Below are 23,367 nucleotides of genomic sequence, written 5' to 3' on the forward strand. Positions count from 1 at the left end.
GCCCTCTACTTATTTGCTTCGAAAAAAAAGAAAAAACTGAAAGTACAAATTCATAGACCGTACAAAGTTTGGTGATCGCAGGAGCGCCAAAGAGAAAATGAATGGTTACCAAAGTTTGACAAAACCACCTGGTGGTTTTCCCTCTTAAAGTCTTGTAGTTCTCGAGATGTTTTCAGTAAGCATCGAATTTGGGACAGCCTGTACCTTCTAACTGTGTCGCGATCAGAAACTATCGTTCTGACATTCTGTTTGACAAAATACGAAAGCAACCGTTCGTTGAAGCGATGAAGTCTTAAAAGCTTCTCTTTAGAAAATGATATATTTTTATTCCCATAATTTATAACTCGCTTCCCCCATAGTATGTTATAGTAGATTTATCGAATATCTTCAGGTGTTGGAGCCGCTTTTTAGCTAAAGCTAGATGACATAGGATTCTATTTTTGAGAGCGATATTCGTTATGGCTAGTTTGCACAAAAGTGCACACGTAACTGGTTTGCTGCGGAACATTCTCAATACTGAATTGTTCCTAAAATAGAAATGTGGCACAGGTGGCAGGCAGACAATTGGAAAAGTAAATTTGCTAATGAAATAGAAACAGTGCGTGGTTTGACGATCGAGCTATCGCAAAGGCAGTAACTCTCGCATTTATGTTAGGGTTTGGTGATTTTGGTCACGTTAGCACAATAAGAATTATTGGAAGGACGTAATATCTCGAATCAATACTTATAGTGATTGAATCTTTCGATTATACGCCTAATCCGTCTCCTTACGTTTTTTTGATGTGATTCACTCGAAATCCTTAGAAAACTCCAAATTATCATAAAAGTCCAAGCACATGGGCGTACAACTTTGCTTCCGCCATTTTTTTCCAAAATTCGAGGCTTTACTTTTTACTTTCTCCCATCTTTCGGGCAGGGTACGAATCTCGCGTTTAAAAAACTGGTCATCTTTTGAAGCGATCTAAGAATCGATCCAATTTTTACTTCTTCATAAGACCGGAAATGCTTGTCAGCCTGGCCGTGTGCCATTGATCGAAACAAGTGATAGTCCGAGGAAGCAACGTCTGGAGAATACAGCGGGAGGGTTAGGACTTTCCATTTCAACGTCCAAATATGTCTTGACCACTTTCGCAACATGGTGCCAAGCATTAACATGCTGTAAAATAACTTTATCATGTCTTTCGTTGTATTGCAGAGCGTTTGTTTTTCAATGCTCGGCTCAAACGCATTAATTGCGTTCGATAACGATCGCTTGTGATTGTTTCAGTCGGTTTTAACAACTCATAATAAACTACGCAGAGCTGGTCCCATCAAATACTGAACATGACCTTGGAACCGTGAATATTCGGTTTGGCCGTCGACGTGAAAGCATGCCCGGGATATCCCCATGATTTTTTGAGCTTGGGATTATCGTAATAATCCCATTTTTCGTCTCCAGTCATCATTCGCATCAGAAATCCTTTGCGTCTTTGCCTTCCAAGCAGCTGTTCACAAGCAAACAAACGCCGTTCAACATCTATCGGCTTCAGCTCGTACGGCACCCAATTTCCTTGTTCCTGAATAATTCCCATGACTTTTAGGCGTTTTGAAATGGCTTGTTGCGTCACTCCCAATGATCCTGCCAATTTTTGTTGCGTTTGACACGAGTCTTGATCAAGTAATGCCTCCAATTCTGCATCTTTAAAAACCATCTCTCTTCCACCGCCATGCTGGTCTTCGACGTCAAAATCACCGTTCTTGAAGTGTTGAAACCACTCTCGGCACGTTCTTTCACTAATACCGGCCTCACCATAGGTATTTGAGAGGATTCGATGAGCTTCAGCCTCAGATTTCTCATATTAAAACTGAAAATCAAAACCTCCCGCAAATGACAAGAATTTGGCTCGTAAGCTGGCATGTTTAACCGAGAATAACTTTGTGATGCAGACACAAATCGACTAATATTTCGATGGCGTTATGTTTACAAATACCTAAGCTTATTGTATGACATCTATGATCTATTTATTTCGACTACCACTTACCGCTACAGCTATCTATTGCAAAACGGCGGAAGCATGTGATGAATAAATTAATGTTTAGTTTGTAACCTGCATCTCGAAAACAAAGCGAGCCAATGAATATAGAACTTTTTTCTTGAAATCACCCAAGAAATCTCTCATTTTCGTTTGAATCTTATATTAATTCAGGAACTCTTCAACTTCAAATATCTGAAACTGAGATGAAAATTTATCATTTTATCCTGACAAATATCAATATCAGATCAAATTAAAAGTCAAATTTAGGATATTCTTTGTGTTCGAATCGAATATAATATAAAGGTAATTCAAATGAACCGAAAACTCACTTTTCATCGAAAAACTGATAGAATCTATTAAAAGAATTGCTTCTAGCAACAGTATAATGCAATTATATCCACTAATCATACCATCAATACGTGAATATTAGCAAAATAAATAGAAATCGAATTTATTGAGGCTATTAATTTATTGTCGTATGTGAATTATCATGTAGAGGTTATACTTGGATTATGCAGCAATAGATTCATTAGTCAAACGATATTTTTGAACATTATATGTATATGCATAATATTGAAGCGATTTCATGCTTCATATTATTTATGTTTCACTAGTGGATCTACCCGGTAGTCGTTGCCAGAATACTGAAAATAAAAACGTTTCGAACAACACACACACACACAACTTTATTTTCCGTAAATAACGTAATTACTTCTACAACCGTTGAAAAACTTTTTTGTGAGACAGTTTCAGAAAAGAAGAATTCAAAATATTTATCAAATATCCAACTCTGAACTTAAGTTATCATTAATTTCAGAAATCAGTTACAACTCCAAATACACACAAAATTTCACCTCAGCAATCAATTGGATTTTATTTTTTTTTCAACAAAAATGAACATAAATAAACACTTGAGAAATGCACTACGATACATGAGTTATTACAGGCTGTAAGCATTCTAGTTGAAGGAAGTGAAAGACAACCTGGCGCTCAAGTCTCAATCTCAAGTCTGGAACTATATGAGAGGTATCATACTCATCATATCTGGCACTTGAAAGTGATTCCGTATAACCTTGTATAAAAATACTTCATTTGACAATTTTCGTATGTGTGCCAAAGCAGTGATCTTGAATTTTTCACGGGCAATGGCGTAATCGTGATTTTCTACCTAAATATTATTTCTGAAAGCGATAAATTTGACGTGACAACTTCACTGATGAGGGTTCCATATGACAGATGCAAAATTCAACCTGCTGAACATAAATGAACAGTTTAGATAGAAAAAAGGTTCCATTTTCTCCGAAAGATAGGTCTAAGTATATAAAGGGTTTTTTTTTTAGAGCTATAGAACTTTAAATGGCAATAAAACAACGATGGATTATTCGATTGACATGAATTTTATTTATCCGCAAGATAATCTTGTGGCATTACATTTTAAATATGATTTCTGGCATAAGACCGCCACGGCTGGCTCGGATGTAGTCCAATCTGGACGTCCAATTTTCGATGACTTTTTCCAACATTTGTGGCCGTATATCGGCAATAACAAGGCGAATGTTGTCTTCCAAATGGTCAAGGGTTTGTGGCTTATCCGCATAGACCAATGACTTTACATAGCTCCACAGAAAGTAGTCTAGCGGTGTTAAATCACAAGATCTTGGAGGCCAATTCACAGGTCCAAAACGTGAAATTAGGCGGTCACCAAACGTGTCTTTCAATGAATCGATTTTGGCACGAGCTGTGTGACATGTTGCGCCCTCTTGTTGGAACCACAGCTCCTAGACATCATCGTTGTTTAATTCAGGAATGAAAAAGTTAGTAATCATGGCTCTATACCGATCACCATTGACTGTAGCGTTCTGGCCATCATCGTTTTTGAAGAAGTACGGACCAATGATTCCACCAGCCCATAAAGCACACCAAACAGTCAGTTTTTCTGGATGTAACGGTGTTTCGACATACACTTGAGGATTAGCTTAACTCCAAATGCGGCAGTTTTGTTTGTTGACGTAGCTATTCAACCAGAAGTGCGCTTCATCGCTAAACAAAATAAAATGGACGTGGTGCGCGATACGTATTCCACACAGAACCATTATTTTCGAAATAAAATTGCACTATTAGCAAGCGTTGTTCAGGCGTGAGTCTATTCAAGATGAATTGCCAAACCAAGCTGGGAATAAATTACTCGACAGCTGTTTAATCGGTCGCCATCTTGAACAGTAATGCCAACTTAAAGTTATATACCTCGCAAAAAAACACCCGTTACATGAAGATAGAACAACAGCTCACTTTCCATAACATCAACCAAAACCGAGACCAAAACCCTGTTGGCTACGCGTTTAGAATAGAATATGAAAAATTGACAACATTGATATTTTTTGAAATAGTATATTGCGCAACAAGTGGGGAAAGTCCAACTTTTCTCGCGAGTGTGGAAGTTTGTGGCACGACCCTGAAAGGCGAGTGCCGCAAACACACTTTTCCTACAACTGCACAAATTTCAATAATTCAAGTAATGGACTTGATTCAAATCAAAATCGCCTTCGTTGACAGTATGTGCTAATTTATTGCGTTTGCATAGAAACGACTCAAAAGCCCAATTTCATTGGTCTACCAAGCGAGGTGTGGGTAAAGTGCCGTGGGGAATAATATTTCCCACAGTATGAGCAATACATAGTTTTGAAATTGAGTAAGCTGTGCAGAATACGCTACTTTTCATAGCAGTTGTAGGAAAAAGACATTACCTGGCATAGCACATAAACCTTTGGGAAAGGTTTGGAATACAGCCCTGCATTTGATGATGTCGCGCCCTTTCACACTAGAGGAAATTCGCCCATTAGCGTTGACATTTATGTTTTATCTGCTAATCTTAAAATCAGATAACACCTAGACTCCGATGCCCGATCAATAGACACATCGTTAGACGGTAAATTGGGTTGACACCTCATAAACTAGATTTTATGGTCCCCGGAGAATGTTGCTGATTATTCCGGATATTTTTTCCGTATATTTTTCTCGAAAATACTATTCAGAAGAAAACGCTGAGCGAAAATCTTCGATAACAATTTCATATACTTCGCTCTTTGCCAATTCATAAATCTTTGATGAACACATAGTTTTTATTGACAGAAAGTTTCTTGAAGTTTCGTTTGTAATATCTCCGACATCTGGTTCCTTCAAATCGAGTTCCGGTTTTGAATTTATTTTTGACTCGATACAACTTTTGCTCTCTTTTGCATTGTTAATTAAATAGATTTGATATTTAAAATGTTTATCATGATGATTCATTCTACACTGTGTCCGTGAAGTATGGAACAAATTCATTTTCAGCTATACAGACCATTTTAAGAAATAATCCTGAAACACGTCGATTTTTCATTTTAATTTACCGTATTGTAAAATAATAATCTAATATACAGGGTGAATTACTTTCGAGTAATGACGTCACCATAATTTATTTTTTGGAACACCCCCATTTTTTCTCAATTTTCCGATTACTCTAGCTGAGCTAATTCCAAAAATGTATCACATGTTGATTCCAGTTGGTACAGGGTGGACAAAATACAATAGTTTTGTGTGTGCTCATAAAGTAATGCGTAACATTCTTTATTAGTTAAATTAACAATATTATCAAAAATACTCATTGTCTAGCGGCAATTGGTTTGAATGTAACACCCTGTAGTTTGTTACATTTTTAGATTAATAAAAATGAGCTGTTTCCAAAAATGTTTCGTACTTGTGGTCTATAGCAGACAGAATATAAAAGAAATTATTTCTTATCAATTTAAAAACATCTAATGAAGGTAATAAACTACAGGGTGTCACATTCAAACCATTTGCCGCTAGACAATAAGTATTTTTGATAATATTGTTAATTTAACTAATAAAGAATGTTACGCATTACTTTATGAGCACACACAAAACTATTGTGTTTTTGTCCACCCTGTACCAATTGGAATCAACATGTGATACATTTTTGGAATCAGCTCAGCTAGAGTATTCGGAAAATTGAGACAAAATGACGGTGACGTCATTACTCGAAAGTAATTCACCCTATATATTAGATTATTATTTTAAAATACAGTATATTAAAATGAAAAATCGACGTGTTTCAGGATTATTTCTTAAAATGGTCTGTTTAGCTAAAAGTGAATCTGTTCCATAAATTACGGACACAGTGTATATCAATTATGTGGTTTGAATCAAAAAGAAACAGTATTTATATGAAGCGGCAAATAAGCATAATCCAAAGAGAACTCCGATGTTGCAATAATTGTTAGAGACCCTGTATTTAAGTCCAGTCCATGATTGGATTAGTTAGTTTTTTCACCTTCTTCAGTGGTGTCAGTGTTGAACGAACTGAACACTCAAGCACGAACTCAAGACTTCTCCAGGATCTCCAGTTTCTAAGCCCTGTGAGAATTCAACATAGCGTGGATCGCCGCCCATCTGTCTTTCTTAAATTTCTACGTGATGCTGTATTATTATCATTTCGTTTCTTCCATATGTATTTCTATGGAAATCCGTATTTATTCGCCCAAAAAATTGAGATCCTAAAGCTCTTACACTTTTTAATACACTAGCAATAGAATTGAATAAACTCAATTTTATTTGCGATTCTATTAATGAAAATTTTACATAAGGCTTACGATGAATTAATTTGGTCAAAAAAAATACCTAGATCCGTAGAGCTCACGGTTTTGAGGAAATTTGATCTCGAAATTTGGAAAAAAATTGAATTTCCCCCCAAAAACCGTTATATCTCCTGAATTATTCGTCGCAGAGACCTCAAATGAAAACCTTTTCAAACATCAAGTTACAATCTAAAACATACTGAGGTTTCAAAGGCGTAGCTTGCATCCAGAAGAAGTTGTAGCCTCGGGAATATTATCATTTTTTTCCTTGAAAATTTCAGATTTTTACCTATAATTTCTAAAATAACGTACTGATCGCCTAACTGCCAGCATTTTCGTGATCTACATACTCGAATCAATCAATAAAATGATACAATATTCCCATGAAGGAATATTTATTTTTTTTTTCAATTTTCTAAGGGTTCGAAATTTGGGAAAAAATTGAATTTGCCTCTAAAAATCGTTATATCTCCTGAATTATTCGTCACAGATCCCTCAAATAAAAACGTTTTCAAACTTCAAGTTCCGCTCTAAAACATAGTGGAGTTTCAAGTGCGTAGCCCATGGCCAGAAGAAGTGGCAGCTTCGGGAAAATTATCAATTTTTTCTTTGAAAGTTTCATATTTTTGCCTATAATTTATTAAATAATGTACTGACCGCACAACTGCAAGCATTTTCGTAATCTACATAGTCGAATCAATCAATAAAATGACGAAATATTCCCATGAAAGGACTTTTATTTTTCAAAAAATTTTTAAGGGTCAGGTATAGAAAATTTTACGAAAATTTTTGGACAAAAAATTTTTCAGGTGAGATCGGAATTCGGCTAATCAGAGATCGTAAATTATGGCATCGCTCACCGATTCTTCGTAGAGCTCCCGGTTTTGGGGGAATTTGAACTCGAAATTTGGGAAAAAATTGAATTTGCCTCTAAAAATCGTTATATCTCCTGAATTATTCGTCACAGATCCCTCAAATAAAAACAATTTCAAACTTCAAGTTCCGCTCTAAAACATAGTGGAGTTTCAAGTGCGTAGCCCATGGCCAGAAGAAGTGGCAGCTTCGGGAAAATTATCAATTTTTTCTTTGAAAGTTTCATATTTTTGCCTATAATTTATGAAATAATGTACTGACCGCACAACTGCAAGCATTTTCGCAATCTACATAGTCGAATCAATCAATAAAATGACACAATATTCCCATGAAAGAACTTTTATTTTTCAAAAAATTTTTAAGGGTCAATATTCCCATGAAGGAATTTTTATTTTTTTTCAATTTTCTAAGGGTTAGGTTCAAATTCTATTGTCTTAATATTTTAGACTTATATGTTCAGTAAAAATCTTTGAACTACTTCACCAAGGATGCTTCCATCAGTTGTTTCAATATCTAGTCTATGAGGTTATTATATTTTTATTAGGTACTTGAACAATCTATTAGTTATCTTAAATCAGCACTAATTTCGTCATCACGCATTTTTCAACAGGTTGTGCTATAATTCAATTTGATGGACATTATCCCTTAATGAGATGGTATATTGGACGCTGTCCAATTCTTAGGCAGCTTTCAATAAATAGAAATATTTTCTTGTGCCTGCCTATGCTGAATCAAAAACAAGTTCGCACGATTATTTTAGGATGTTTGATCTATAAATAAAGCAAATAAATTAATTAATAAATCATAAATTCCTGAATGAATCATTATACACGTTCATTCAAGAAAAATGCAGATGAATTGGTCGTATGTTAAATTAGTATGTAATAGATTGTTTCTTTTTACATAATTCAATAATCACATTCTCATCATCTGATGAAGGTTATTTATATCAATAGCAAATTCAACGAGGAACATATATTTGAAGTAGGTACTTGTGACTAGCACTGCATTTTTCGTCAGAAAAGTGTACTCTAATATTCATTGAAATTGAAACGATTAATAGATCAATGTACCACCTACAATAACTAAAAAAATTCAGGGCATGCTATTTGAATAAATGGACTCATTGACATTTTTGAAGGTCATTTTTTTTAAATTGCAATGTCTTTAGGACCACCTGCGGAGTGATCCGTATAGTATGTCTTGAAAACTTTTCGGTAATTCAATAAAAAAAAAACCTTAAATTACCTGTAATGGTTTTCAAGATGTAATATTCTGTTTGAACTAGGGATTCACGACTTGGCTCGATTTGCAAGCAACTTGGCTTGAGCTTGACTTGATTTCAAGTCAAGTAGTAATTTTTCAATCTCAAGTCAAGTATTTATTCATCAATTTATCAAGTACTTGAATCATATCAAGCTACTTGATTTTAAGTAGTTTTATTGTGTAGTGTCACATCAATAAAAATATGATGTAATGAGAAGGAACCTTGCAAAAAACACTTTTATTTTTTTAACTTATTGTATGGAAGAACCGAAAACATCAACTTTTTTGAAATAGAAACATAAATTAAATCACTATAAATCATAACAAAATAAAAAATAATGAAAAAATGAAGTTTCTTAATATTGAGAAACCTCCAGGCTTTGTTAGATTCTATAATTTTCCATCCAGGATCTAAAACACATTAGGCATCTTATAGATTTGTCGCCTAACCTATTGCGGGTTTTTGTAAGAGCAGCTCTGGAAAATTGTCTTTCAACAGGAGCTGAAGATGCTGGCGTTGAAAAAAATCCTTGGCCATTTGGCCAAGTTCGGAAAGATATTTCTGAAACTACCAAAATCTATCAACAGATTTCATAGAAATGTGTGAAAACTACTAATAAAGTCACACTGGCGAATGCTTCAGTCTCTCGGCACTCGAGGAATCCCCTTATTTAGTCTAAGTGCGCAAGAGATTGCAGAAATATATGCCGTGCATATCAAGCTCAAGTAGCTTGATATCAAGTCAAGCAATAAATATCTAAAATCAAGTCAAGCCAATCTCAAGTATGTAATTTTTCACGAACTTGATTTTCAAGTCAAGTAGTTGGTTAAAATGTCAAGCTGCTTGGCTTGACGAATCCCTAATTATCACAATGAAATCCAACACCTATCATCATTTGGTTTGTGGTCTGAATTACAAATTTCCTTAAACATTAGTTAAAAATAAGAAACCTAACGAACCTTTATTTCTAATTTGATCTTAATGTCTCGAAAACTGAAAGAGCAATGAAGAAAAAAGTAAAGAATCTTAACACTCTGTAGTTGGGTAACGAAGAGTTTGCAGACACACATTTATGCAAAAAAAAATTGAATCACCCTGTATAACGCTAATTAACACATGTTCTCTCCTCCTTCCTTTTCCTAAAAACTTTTCACGTCGGAACCGTCAATCATCCTCCAATGGACTGTCATCACCAATCGAGTAGGTTACGAATTCTCAGAGCCAGTCGAGATTCTAGCGCACTCGCTTCAGTTCTCCTACTATTAAATTCCGCCATATCACGGCCTTCTATTTCCTAACTGTTCCTCGTTCGAATCGAATCTCCAAAGCGCGCACCATTCAAATTTTCCACCATTCAGATTTTCCACCGTTTGCCGCCAAAATCACCAACACGAAGAAATGACAAGTGTCAACAATCAAACGCTCAATCATAGAATCGCGAACGACGTCGAGAGAGTGATCGCGAGAATGTGTCATAGAATCCGATCGTGGTTTTGAATCATCGCACTTCCTCGAAAACGATTTTTTCTGAGCTGTTATCTGAGGAAGCTTATCTACGGGATTGAATCAAGTGTGCGGTATGCGCTTAAGTAATTCGTCCATCGAAAAAATGTTATAAATATGTCGTATGCTCTGTGTTGTGATAATTGTTGAGAGTTTCGAACAATTCTTCTTATTGATGCAGTTTATGAGTTTTTCTTCGTGAACCAAAGAGGCTATGATGGCTAAGGATCCTAAGGAAAATGAAGACGAATGTTGTTTTGGTCTCAACTTGGCTTGCGTCAGAGTTTTGCAGCTTTATTGTAGAGTTTTTGGCCGAGAATGGAAAGACATGGCCAGGTATATTATGTATGTAGCTTTCGTGTTATTATTAGTGGTATTGCTTTGTATTAATTGTTGGAGGGAAAATACGATCCCTAGCTATCTTTTTTAACGAAAGCTTCCACGAGCACACAAGACATCAGTGTTGCTATGAATGAAGCAGACGTAGTGATGTTTACTCACCCATTTCATTTTTGCTGAATGAAATTAACACTTTCAATATAGAATAATGTGGACATGACTCGAAATAATTGAAATATAATAAATATAGACGTAAAACGACGGAAAAAAAGCCGCTTATTCTATGTTGACAACATAAACATTTCTACTGAAAATTCACAATTGATTACGCAGTATTCGATAAATACTATAGTTTACTCCTTCATGTAAATTGTTTTATTTATATAGTTGCTTCCTCATTTATTCCTTATTAATTGAAAGTTTCCACAATACAAAGAATATGCAATGAAATAATATGTCTACATACATATTAATTTAATGGTGTTAACCGTGAAGACGTACTCTTCACTGTGTTAGGATATTTTACAATCGCTGATTGTTTATCTGCTTCCTTCACATTGGACACTACTTCCTCTAAAAGTTGGTTAATTGTGACAGAAGAAATCAAGTGAAGAATTATCAATATTCTTCTGAATGTTACAGTTTATTTCAATTATCCACAGCTTTTCTTGAAAATGATACCGAAATTGGTTAATTTACCTACATGATTTTGGGAATCCTGTCATTGAAATAACTTAAAAAATCGTTCCTCAAACTTTAGATGATCATTGAGTTGAAAACTCATATCAGTAGGATGATACTGAATAAAATATTCATTATCCAAATACTCAACAAACTGTCATTTAAGTCCAACGAGAATTTATTGACCGTTTTGATTTCTGGCAGGCTCAGAAAATTCTTCAGTTTGACTATTTGATCAACTTTTTCAGAGTTATTTATTCAACACAATTGATTGAACAAACTAATTGATCAAATGTTCAAACTATTGTCCTTCTTGAGCCTGGCAGTAGGTATCTAAGACGATCAATAAATTTTCGTTGTATCCTAGTGACAGTTTGTTCGGTGATATTGTTACATTTATTTGTAATCCTAGTTTTCAATCCATTTATATTAATATCATTATAACATTAATTTTCTCGAAAACTTCTTGATGTAACATGACAAAATTTTTGATGTGCTGTGTGGAGAAAAATATGCTCTTTCAAATGACATATCTAAAGTAGCTGTTGCAATTTGAAAAAAAATGTAAATGATGTCATCCATGCGACTAAAACGTCAAAAATAATAGTTGATGTGTCCACGGTTTTTTCGAAAAGCTTCACCTTTTCTAGATAATGAATTTTTTCTTACTTTATGTACTTACTGTATAGGTATATCTGGTTTCCAAGGATGCAATTGGTGTAAGAAAAAGCGAGCACTCAAAAGCTCCTAACTTCTCGTTAGTAGTTCCCTATTTTTTTTAAATGATGAGATTGCTATAATCAAATAATTTCCGTTTTCAATTTTAGTCCATTTTGGGATCCACCATAGATTTTAAATCGAAATTTACGATTTGATCGATGGATCCAAACTTTATGAACCCCGCTACAGTTAAGATACCGATTTGTTTTTGTAAACCTACACTGCCACATATCAACAAAACCTGAACACTCCATTCAACTAAATTCATTGAGATATGCATGAATAGATAGCCGAGCTTTGATTCATTTCCAAGTGTACTATAAAATTTACGCATTGGATAATCGAATGCTTCACCTTACGCAGAATGTTCAACAGTCTCGGAATAAAAAAAAAGAAATGAACAAATTTATTTTTGCCTATACGAAAATAATTTGAGATGGACGTCTGTCCATTTTTGATTGATGCGATTGTGTAAGTGAAACAGCAGCTCCTGTTGAATATACTGCATTATATGTTTGGCAATTTTACAATAGTTTGGACGATAATTCAGTATGAGGTTTGCATGTAAATACATACTACCCACGAGGCTTTTCCTCTTGTTATATTATGCATAAATAACCTTCTATTCTTTATCATTTATCATAATTCTCACATCTCTTGGATGCTTCATGAATATGTGGTTATATTTTTACCTATACCTTTATGCCTATGAATACTTTGAAAGTTTTCGAGGAATCGACAGAAATAATAAAAAATATAGTTTCTTATTTGAAAATCTTGAGATTTGATGAATTCCAACAAGACGGCGCAACATGTCACACAGCTCGTGCCACAATCGATTTATTGAAAGACACGTTTGGTGACCGCCTAATTTCACGTTTTGGACCTGTGAATTGGACTCCAAGATCTTGTGATTTAACACCGCTAGACTACTTTCTGTGGGGCTATGTTAAGTCATTGGTCTATGCGGATAAGCCACAAACCCTTGACCATTTGGAAGACAACATTCGCCGTGTTATTGCCGATATACGGCCACAAATGTTGGAAAAAGTCATCGAAAATTGGACCTCCAGATTGGACTACATCCGAGCCAGCCGTGGCGGTCATATGCCAGAAATCATATTTAAAATGTAATGCCACAAGATTATCTTGCGGATAAATATAATTAATGTCAATCGAATAATCCATCGTTGTTTTATTGCAATTTAAAGTTCTATAGTTCTAAAAAAAACACCCTTCACAACAATTTCTGCAATCTAGAAATTATTTTTCGAGACTTCTCTGATGTTTATATGTATAGGACCTACTTTTTAGGCTTGAAATATTCTAAATCCGGGTTTCGTATAGCTTCCATGGACCTCCTATTCTTATTCAGACATTCAGTTAATCGGCAATAAATTTAAACTCTATTCGTTTCAGGAGTCAGCGAGAAATATATTAGCACATGTCATTCTGAAAAAAAATAGAGGGATATAATTTAGACTAATTGCCGGCACCTGGAAGCACGCAATAAATATCGTGTTTTGTTAGGATTTTAGCGCGTGTTTTTTTTTTTGTATTTACAGCTTCATTAAAAACTATAAGCGATGTTTAATAGAGTACTCTGATTTTAATTCATTGAGAAGCAGATGAATGTGAACGTCTGTGATGAATAATGAGAACAAATTTCAACCTTCTGAGAGGCCTTTTAATTAATAGGTAGATCTTGTTTTGATATGAAGATATGAAGAATGATTTTTGTAATAATTAATTCCAGAGGAAGTTGAGAATTTCATGGAAGTCGAAAACTATATGCAGAATTTCAACTTGGTCACTGAAACATTAGGTTTTTTCGATATATTGCTTGAATTTTGTATGATTCTGATGAAACAATCCACACAAAATTTTGCAAAAAACTTGAAATGTTTATTTTATAAAAACACATCTCAACTCAAATATTGAAAAAGGTTTTTCCGATATTCTTTTTGAATTTTCTCTGGTTGTGGTGATGAGATCAAACTATTTCGCATGGAGTTTGCAATTGTTATTGTACAGGGTGTCCCAAATTCAACGCTCACTGAACGCATCTTGAGAACTATAGGACTGGGAAAAAATCCCCTGGTTTCTTTTTTCAGATCGTATAAATAAATTCATTCCGAAGTTATAAGGTTCTTTCCATAGAGTATAAACATAGATAGTGGAAGTATACCCAATTTTACATATCCCCAACATGGTTAGATTACGTTGTCGAATTGTGATATATTTTCAAATCCACAATTTTACTATATCATTATTGATGTATATTATATCGAATGAAATATATTTATTTGAGTGATTCCCGATTGAATATTCAAATTTGAGTTTTTGGAATCCGATAGTTTTCCTAATTATCGAATGTATAATAAGCAGAATATTAATTATTTTCTGTATCTACCTGCTGAAATCCAAGGTTTGGCAACTTTTGCTCTCCTTGTGTCATCGGTTGTTTCACGTCGTTTCGGTCGTTTGAAGTTTGTTTTCTGAATTTCTGATATATCTACGTATTTATTTCAATATATTTTAAGTTAATATGAAACTTTGGTTCACTATGGGACATAAGAAGTGCGTTTCTTGTGGAGAAACTCGCGAATTGAGTGAAAAATCGTATCACCGATATATTTTCATTTCCGCGCTTCATGTCAAATTTGATAGTTCATGTTGGGGACAAAAATTTGCTTGCTGAAAATGACATATGCTCCCTCTATATATGTTTATTACTCTGAGGTTCTTCCAAAGATCCTTCAATTCATGAATAAGTCTCAAAAATATCTCAAAAGCGGTGTTTTACTCGGTGTTTTAAGCATAAGAAACTTGGGTTCTTTTATTGCCTGCAAATTGAAAATTCAATAAAAACAGGGTGTACCATAAAAAAAACATTTGCACTTTTTTTGGACACTTTGTGTATATCCAAACAATTCGAGAATATAGCGCTGATAGAGCCTAATTATATTGTGTCAAAAATTATTCCAAAATTTCGCGCTTTACCGTAATAGAGCATCGCATCAATATTGGCACACCCTGTGTGTATAATCGAATTGACGAAAAAATGGCGTTTGTTCATTAGTTGCAACGCTGATGTGACTTGGTCATTTTGTCGAACCTAGAGGGTGATAAATCACCTCCATATCGATTCAGACATTTATGTCCTACTCGTCAAGATAATTTGAAAAACTATACCGTGACGATCCAAGGAAAAGGAGTTGCGCAACACCGGAAGAATCGTCTTTCTCCAAGGCATGGGCGTCCTTTGTTAAGGAGTGTCTCTTAATAATATCATTTATTACATATCATTTCATAAAATTTTCATTTCATGGTTATGTGTACCTACCTAATGATTTAAAAAAAAAATAATTTGTTTTCATGATTTTTTGCTCCAAAGCTTCATGGATCGTGTTCTCTAGCAGGAAAGATTAATGCTTGAAAGGGTTAAAGCAACCGATAGTTTCCGAGTAAAGCTAAATATTTTCTATTAAGTAAACTGTGAAAATTTCAGGAGGGTTACAAAACTTTTATTCAAAGTATTGAAGTTATGTAACAAAACAGCTTTTCATTTTGAAAAACTTATTTCAATACACTCACCAAATCTTAAATGTCGTGAAAGCTACTTTTTTACTACTTTTTTTTATAATCCATGTGTCTGCATATTGAATGAATTCACCAAAACAAAATGATAATCCACATGAACCTTATACCTACTTAATTCCATTTTCTGAACATAAATCTATCAAAACTTCAATAACGCAATTAGAGTTTTCTGTCATCAGAACATATAATTAGGTGATAGTTTCAACTCATTGTGAATTATCACATTTTCCAGATGTTTCTTGAAAGATTTATTAATTCTCGATATTGATTAATTGAAGAAAACATTCAAATTTGATATCCTTATTGAATTTACAAATTTTTCAAAAATAAATGCACTGCCATGCAGCCTTGCGAATAATTAATGAAGACTTTAGAGAAATCAGTCCGTTCTCTTGAAGATATTCTTTGAAACGAAAACTGAAAGGACTGTTGGGGAAATGAGCGAAAAAAGATAACACGCTGCCACTGATCTATCCAGGAAATTGCGTTGAAATGCTCCAAGCTCCAGGGCGTTTGTTTAAAGATATCAGGGGACGTTGATGGCCTATCTGGTCTTCATGACAAACAATTTCCTTGTCTAATATGGAATGATATTTCGTCGAATTGTTTTAAATTAAATTTATGTGTTCATGACATCGATGCGGGGTTGAAAATTTATTTTAGCGTGAGATTAAATTCTCTTTCATTTTGTTCCTTATTGAGGAAATCTTATCTTTCCAGGATTCCATCAGGACTCATTTCAGATAAATTGATAAAAATCCCGAAGCCAACGTTTTATGAGGTCTTTTCCGTTTTTCATATTTAAAGAAATATTTCATTTGAGTCAATGTTTGAAAATAGTTATTTATAATACAAGTGCAAAAGGCATTAATATTCTTCCACGAGTTCAAAATTCAAAAACTCGCCACTTCTTGGCTCGTTTTTGAATGAACGAGTGGTAGAATGACCCTTCTGTACGAGTATTATACATTATTTTCTCTAATTCATTGCATTTTTATTGAAATTAATGAAATATTTCCATAAATATCATTTAGTGATTTTTGCATTGAAAATGTTGGTTGGCAGAACTGATTTCTTTAAGGCAAATTGATGAATTGACAGATAAAGCCGTGGAGGAAAATTCGGAGTACCAACATATAATAATAAAATAAAACCATGAAAACTGTGCGTTTCTGATATATTCCCGCACAATTCCCACATAATTAGAGAAAATGATTTTCTAGAAGTGATTCAGAAACTATCACTAAACATGCAGGAATATCTTTCAAAAAAACAATTATGACAACCTTTAAGGTAATTTTAATTGTGTCTAGCGTCAATACTATCGATTAGTGTAAAATGTCTATTAATTCAATAAAATTTGAAACTCTCTACTATGTAGATGTAGATGGACTGTGAACAACTTTAAGACTATTCAAATCAATAGATACTTTATAACCAATATAGTCATCATCTCACGTGAGCATACCATATCATCAGTGTATACAAAATGTATACTCCATCTATTCATAAAGATCATATCATAATATTAGAATTACAAGGAGTACACAGATAAAAATACAAATAATTCCTTTTTTGCGCAAACCTCGTGAACGCGTGTTTGTTGAATTTAGATTATGTAAACAAAGTTATTTCCGCTTTAAGATTGACATGGAAATAATTGAAAATCTATTTTATGACCGTCGAGAAATCTCAGTCAATTGATCTTAGGAGTTCGTTCAATTTAATCAATTTTTTTAATTTATAGTACCAAAATATACTGAAAATTTTTGGACAAGACTTTATTTTCCATATTGGAACTGCTTTTTCTGTCCCAATGGAAATTTGATAAAATATTACTATATTGAATAGAACTTTTCTCTACATCATTAATCTTATTTTATTCATTGCTAATATGTTTGAAATGATTTTTCTGTCCCAGTAAAAGCCAAAATGGCATTTTTTTTACTTCCATAAGTGACTCTCCTAAGAAGGTTTGGAAACTAAAATAGCCAGCTGTGATCATTTTTTGCTATCCGTTGACTTGAGTTCTTGAAGAATATTGAATTTCTCTCTGTAATAAATTGATTAAGTTCAAAGAAGCGGAAGTGCATTCAGTTTTTGTTGAATAATAATCGGATATGGTAACATTGTTATCACTTCCTAACCTACGACATTGAGTCATTCCTTGTTCGATGAAAGCATGCGGAAAGTAAACTATGAATTTATATTCATTTCACTTATCAAAATCAAGATTGCCGTTTCTAAGCTCTATTTGCTTTAATTCTACACCATCATGATTATATATGTATATTTACAATTTTATCGAAACCAGTACGATTGCCCTTACCCCAATATTTGTTACATTGTACTCTTCTTCTTCAGTTCATCCGTTAGTGTCTCCGCGAAGACAACAAAATGTATTCGAGAGGTCAAAGTAGTAGAGAAAAAAAATTTTTCGCGCGTCAAGGCAGTAGAGATAGAATCGAGTCTTCCGGAAAGATTATTTTTTCAAGACAGAGTAGTAGGGATGTTTTCCAAATTTCATCTAGATTTTCATTTTCCGGGCAAACCAGCAAGGACAAGTTCGAGATCCCAGCCTCGAAGGAGATCATTGAGGAGAAAACCATCAGATCTACGCCGAAAGTAACGTTCGCCAATCAGAAAAACGAAGAAAAATCCGAAACAAAATCGAAAATTCCTTTCATACGACAAAAAAGTGCTGATAAATTCATTATTGTGTCGAAGAATATCTTCTGCAGACAGAAAAGTAAGGATAAACTGAACATTTCTCCGAAATTGGCACCGACGAAAGAAAAAAGTAAGAGTATATTCGATTTTGCTTTCTCTAGGCAAAAAAACACTAGCAAAGATAAGAGTAATACGATTCCGGCAGAGTCGAAAAATAAAAATGAAAAGAAAAATAAGAATCCTCCAGTGAGTGAAATGAAAAAATCGAAAAGTGAGTGTGAAATTGTACCACGAAAAAGTCATATATATAACGGTATCGATATGGACGAATTTTGGAAGGGGATCACTATCGAATGCATCAAAATTCTATCGCTTTACTGTAAAATTTTCGAACAGGATAAGAAGGATCTGGCCAGATATCCGTTTCTTATGTACGTATATTTTTTTATTTTTCTTTATACAATATTTTCAATGTTACAATCATATAATTGCATAATTCCCAGTTGAACAGTTCATGTCCTTGAAATATATCGGAAAATAACCATATTATATAGTTAATTTGTTAAGCTTCAAATTTGTCTCCTAATTAGTTACACAGAACAAATATTGCATCAAAGCTGTCAGAATCTTATTGAATAATATAATTATTTCAAACCAAATATAAATAAGTTCAATAGTTATTGCTAACTTATCTTCTTGACTTCCTAATTACCAACATTTAGAATTTATCAATACCAACTTCATCAGAAATACTCAAATACCCATAATGTTGTGCGGGAAAATTTAAGAAAAGATTCACATCTATGAATACTCTGATCTATTTTTCATTCTTATAGTTTGGGAATAGAATTTCAAATTAATCAAATATAAAGAAAACTCTTAAGTAGAATAATACAAAATTGGCATAGGCGTCATATTGCTTAAGTGTGCGAAAAACATTACTTGAGCTGCTCTGTTCTAATAATTCTGCAGGATATAGTTGCCTTCGAGGGCGATACAGCGATTATAGCGATCTTCCAACTTTTCGATACCATTTTTGTAGTACGATTTATCTTTCGCTTCAAAATAGGCCTCAGTTTCAGCGATTACTTCTTCAATGGCGATAAATTTCCATTCAACGAGCATTCTTTTGAGGTTTGAGAACAGGAAAAAGTCGCTAGGGTCCAGATCTGGCGAATACAGTGGACGCAGAAGCAATTCGAAGCCCAATTCATGCAATTTTACCATTGTTTTCATTGATTTGAGACACGACGCATTGTTTTGATGAAACAGCACCTTTTTTCTTCAATTGGGGTCGTTTATTAACGATTTCATCCTTCAAACGATCTAATAACGGTATAAAATGATCGCTGTTGATGGTCTGGCCCTTTTGGAGGTAATCAATGAATATTATACCTTGCGTATTCCAGAATACTAATGCTATAACCTTGCCAGCTGACTGTTGTGTTTTTCCTCGCTTTGGATTCGGTTCATCGTGTGCAGTCCACTCAGCTGACTGTCGATTGGACTCCGGAGTGAAATGATGGAGCCATGTTTCATGTTTCATATCGACTCAAAAATTCAGGTTTATTGCACCTAAACAGCTTCAAACACTGCTCAGAATCATGAACACGTTGTTGCTTTTGATCGATTGTGAGCTCGCGCGGCACCCATTTTGCACACAGCTTTCTCATGTACAAATATTCGTGAATGATATGATGTACTCGTTGAGATGATATCTTCACAATGTCTGCTATCTCGATCAACTTCACTTTACGGTAATTCGAAATTATTTTGTGAACTATTTTGATTTTTTCGTCGGTGACAGCCTCTTTTGGGCGTCCGCTTCGTTCGCCGTCTTGGGTGCTCATTTCACCACGTTTAAAGTTAGCATACCAATCAATGATGGTTGATTTTCCTGGTGCAGACCCCGGAATCTCTTCATCAAGCCAAGTTTTTGCTTCAACTGGATTTTTTTTTCCCTTCAAAAAGCAATATTTTATCAGCACACGAAATTCTTTTTTTTTTTATTTTTCTTCAAATAACAAAAGTAGCTATCAAATCTATTCAATAGCGGCTTATAACGGGTGTTTTTTTTTCGAGGTATATAACTTTAAGTTGGCATTACTGTTCAAGATGGCGACCGATTCAACAGCTGTCAAGTGATTTATTATCAGTTTGGTTTGGCAATTCATCACGAATAGACCCACGCCTGAACAACGCTTGCAAATAGTGTAATTTTATTTCGAAAATAATGGTTCTGTGCGGAATACGTATCGCGCACTACGTCCATTTTATTTTGTTTAGCGATGAAGCGCACTTCTGGTTGAATGGCTAGGTCAACAAACAAAACTGCCGCATTTGGAGTGACGCTAATCCTCAAATGTATGTCGAAACACCGTTACATCCAGAAATACTGACTGTTTGGTGCGCTTTATGGGCTGGTGGAATCATTGGTCCGTACTTCTTCAAAAACGATGATGGCCAGAACGTTACAGTCAATAGTGATCGGTTTGGAGCCATGATTACTAACTTTTTATTCTTGAATTGAACAACCATGATGTCCAGGAGCTGTGGTTTCAACATGTCACACAGCTCGTACCACAATCGATTTATTGAAAGACACGTTTGGTGACCGCCTAATTTCACGTTTTGGACCTGTGAATTTGGCCTCCAAGATCTTGTGATTTAACACCGCTAGACTTTTTTCTGTGGGGCTATGTAAAGTCATTGGTCTATGCGGATAAGCCACAAACCCTTGACCATTTGAAAGACAACATTCGCCGTGTTATTGCCGATATACGGCCACAAATGTTGGAAAAAGTCATCGAAAATTGGACGTCCAGATTGGACTACATCCGAGCCAGCCGTGGCGGTCATATGCCAGAAATCATATTTAAAATGTAATGCCACAAGATTATCTTGCGGATAAATAAAATTCATGTCAATCGAATAATCCATCGTTGTTTTATTCCAATTTCAAGTTTTATAGCTCTAAAAAAAACACCCTTTAGATACATTTTAGGAGCATTTTCGAATCGGTCTCAGCCGACTTACCGTTCACAGAGTGTAATCTCCCAGGTCACACGCCTTCACTCCTCTTCTTTCTCCAATTATAGCTTTGTGGCAATTCAACGAAATGCATATATAGTACATTTTATCGATCATGGCGACACCAAAGCAATCGGAACGTAATTGAATGAATGAAACTATATAAATAAGGAGGTGGCCGTTGCAGTTTGCGCGCTTAGAAAGCATTAGCCACATTCTATTTTTTTTTGTTCGCTTCTATCGAGAACGAAACACTCCTTGATGACTGTCTTGGGAGGAAAATAGACACATAAATATTTAGTTCAAACCGTACGTTTTTATACACCTTTACCTGTTCCTTTTGTTTATGGTGAGTGATTGTACGGAGCCGCTTTTTCCTATATGTTTGATTCGGAGAAATTAGATTACTGCCAACTGCAGGACTCGTATGGATGTCGAGAGTCCAGATGCAAGAAATTTACAGGTCCACTCATTTTTGATCAACCAGATATAAATATTTGTTCATATTATACAGGGTTAGAGCTATTCAGAGAGTCACTATAGGGATATCGCATTAGGTGCATTTTACTGCACAAATTTTCAACCTAAAAGTGAAGTTTTCAAGAACTTGGATACCTGAAAGTGATTTGAAGTGACTTTTAACAATGAATTATCAAAAATATTGAATCGATTATTATTTCAAGATTACTTTGTAATTCATTTTTACATTGGTTTTCCTTTTCCTAGCTGTATACCATTTCAGTTTTTATTTTTGAGTTACTCTCTCAGTTTCTCGTCGTTTCTCATTACTGCACAAATTTTCAACGAAAACGTGAATTTGGTTTGCTGGAAGTGGTTTAAAGTAACTTTTAGTGATTAATCTATGAGTTAGTTATTGAGATCATAGTCCTCTTTCGTGTGTAAAGTCTATTGTTTCTTTCAGCAGAGCTTTTCACTACTGCGAATAATCATAAAATTTCGTATTCAATCAAGTAGGTTGACAACCATCACTTTGACAGAAGACCATTGTTGCTTAGAATAATACAGATTAATTAATTATTTTGTTATTATATTTTTTTGTTCATAATTGTTTCAAAATATACGATATCAACCTAATGCAACTCAATTCTCAAAAGGAAAGCCAATGTAAAAATGAATTACAAAGTTATCTTGAAATAATTATGGATTCAATATTTTTGATAATTCATTGTTAAAAGTCACATCAAACCACTTTCAGATATCCAAGTTCTTAAAAACTTCACTTTTACGTTGAAAATTTGTGCAGTAAAACTGTCTGCGCAAAAATTTGAAGTACACGTCAAAGTTTAGTTTTTAGTGGTGTTTCTGAATATTGAAACAGATTTTCAAAATTCCGATGTACAGGGTGTTGTTTCGAGGATTCAAACGATTCATAATTTTTTCTTAACCCGGACCTGGATTTTCAAGGCGGTTATTGTATGAAACGTTTAGGCTATCAATTAGGAACATATTCGCTAAATATGAAGAAAATATACCGGGTGGTTCGTTTGATATGGCCTCAGAAAGAAACGAGCGAAATTTATAAAACACCCTGTATCTCGGCTACGAAGACAGTAAGACCCAATAAATGGGGTATCTCCAGAACCGCCTTGGTGCCACCTATGCTCCTGTGAAGTATTTCCTTTTCCCAATGAATCACCCCGTATAAGTATAATTGTCGTTATTCAAGCAAACTAATCGATTTATTTCTTTCGTTTCAGAAAAAATTGTAGAAACTGCAAATGCCCTAGAGATAATCATGCCATATCGGAATTCGCTGCCAGGTCTAGAATAGGTTTTAGTGCTAGTAATGAATCTCTCGAACCGAGAACCACAGGATACACTTTTGTGCCTTCAGGACTTACTAAAGCAAATCAGGTAATACAGTGTCATGATTATTTTTTTAAGGTAATTTTAATCTGAAACTATTATTGATGGGTGCAGAAATAAACAAAATATCAAAAAGTGCGCCAGATTCAAGGGTTCAATAAATCAAACCAAATGTTGTGCTGAAGATTGCAATCTAAGCAGCACT

At 34.5% G+C, this 23,367-nt stretch overlaps 1 protein-coding gene across 6 annotated transcripts in view; it reads left to right on the forward strand.

The window, feature by feature from the left end:
- The window catches only part of LOC123679123 (zinc finger protein 43), a 111,785-nt gene that overhangs the window by 40,252 nt on the left and 48,166 nt on the right, over window positions 1-23,367 (forward strand). For 5 of the 6 annotated variants that reach the window (XM_045616517.1, XM_045616516.1, XM_045616512.1 and 2 more), the window contains 2 exons: window positions 18,191-18,736; window positions 23,054-23,210. In XM_045616517.1, coding sequence (XP_045472473.1) covers window positions 18,191-18,736; window positions 23,054-23,210 — 703 coding nt within the window. The remainder of the gene's footprint in view (window positions 1-18,190; window positions 18,737-23,053; window positions 23,211-23,367) is intronic. The other variant, XM_045616515.1, reaches the window with a different exon arrangement.

Source organism: Harmonia axyridis, chromosome 4, assembly GCF_914767665.1.
Source record: "Harmonia axyridis chromosome 4, icHarAxyr1.1, whole genome shotgun sequence".
Classification (NCBI taxonomy): domain Eukaryota; kingdom Metazoa; phylum Arthropoda; class Insecta; order Coleoptera; family Coccinellidae; genus Harmonia; species Harmonia axyridis.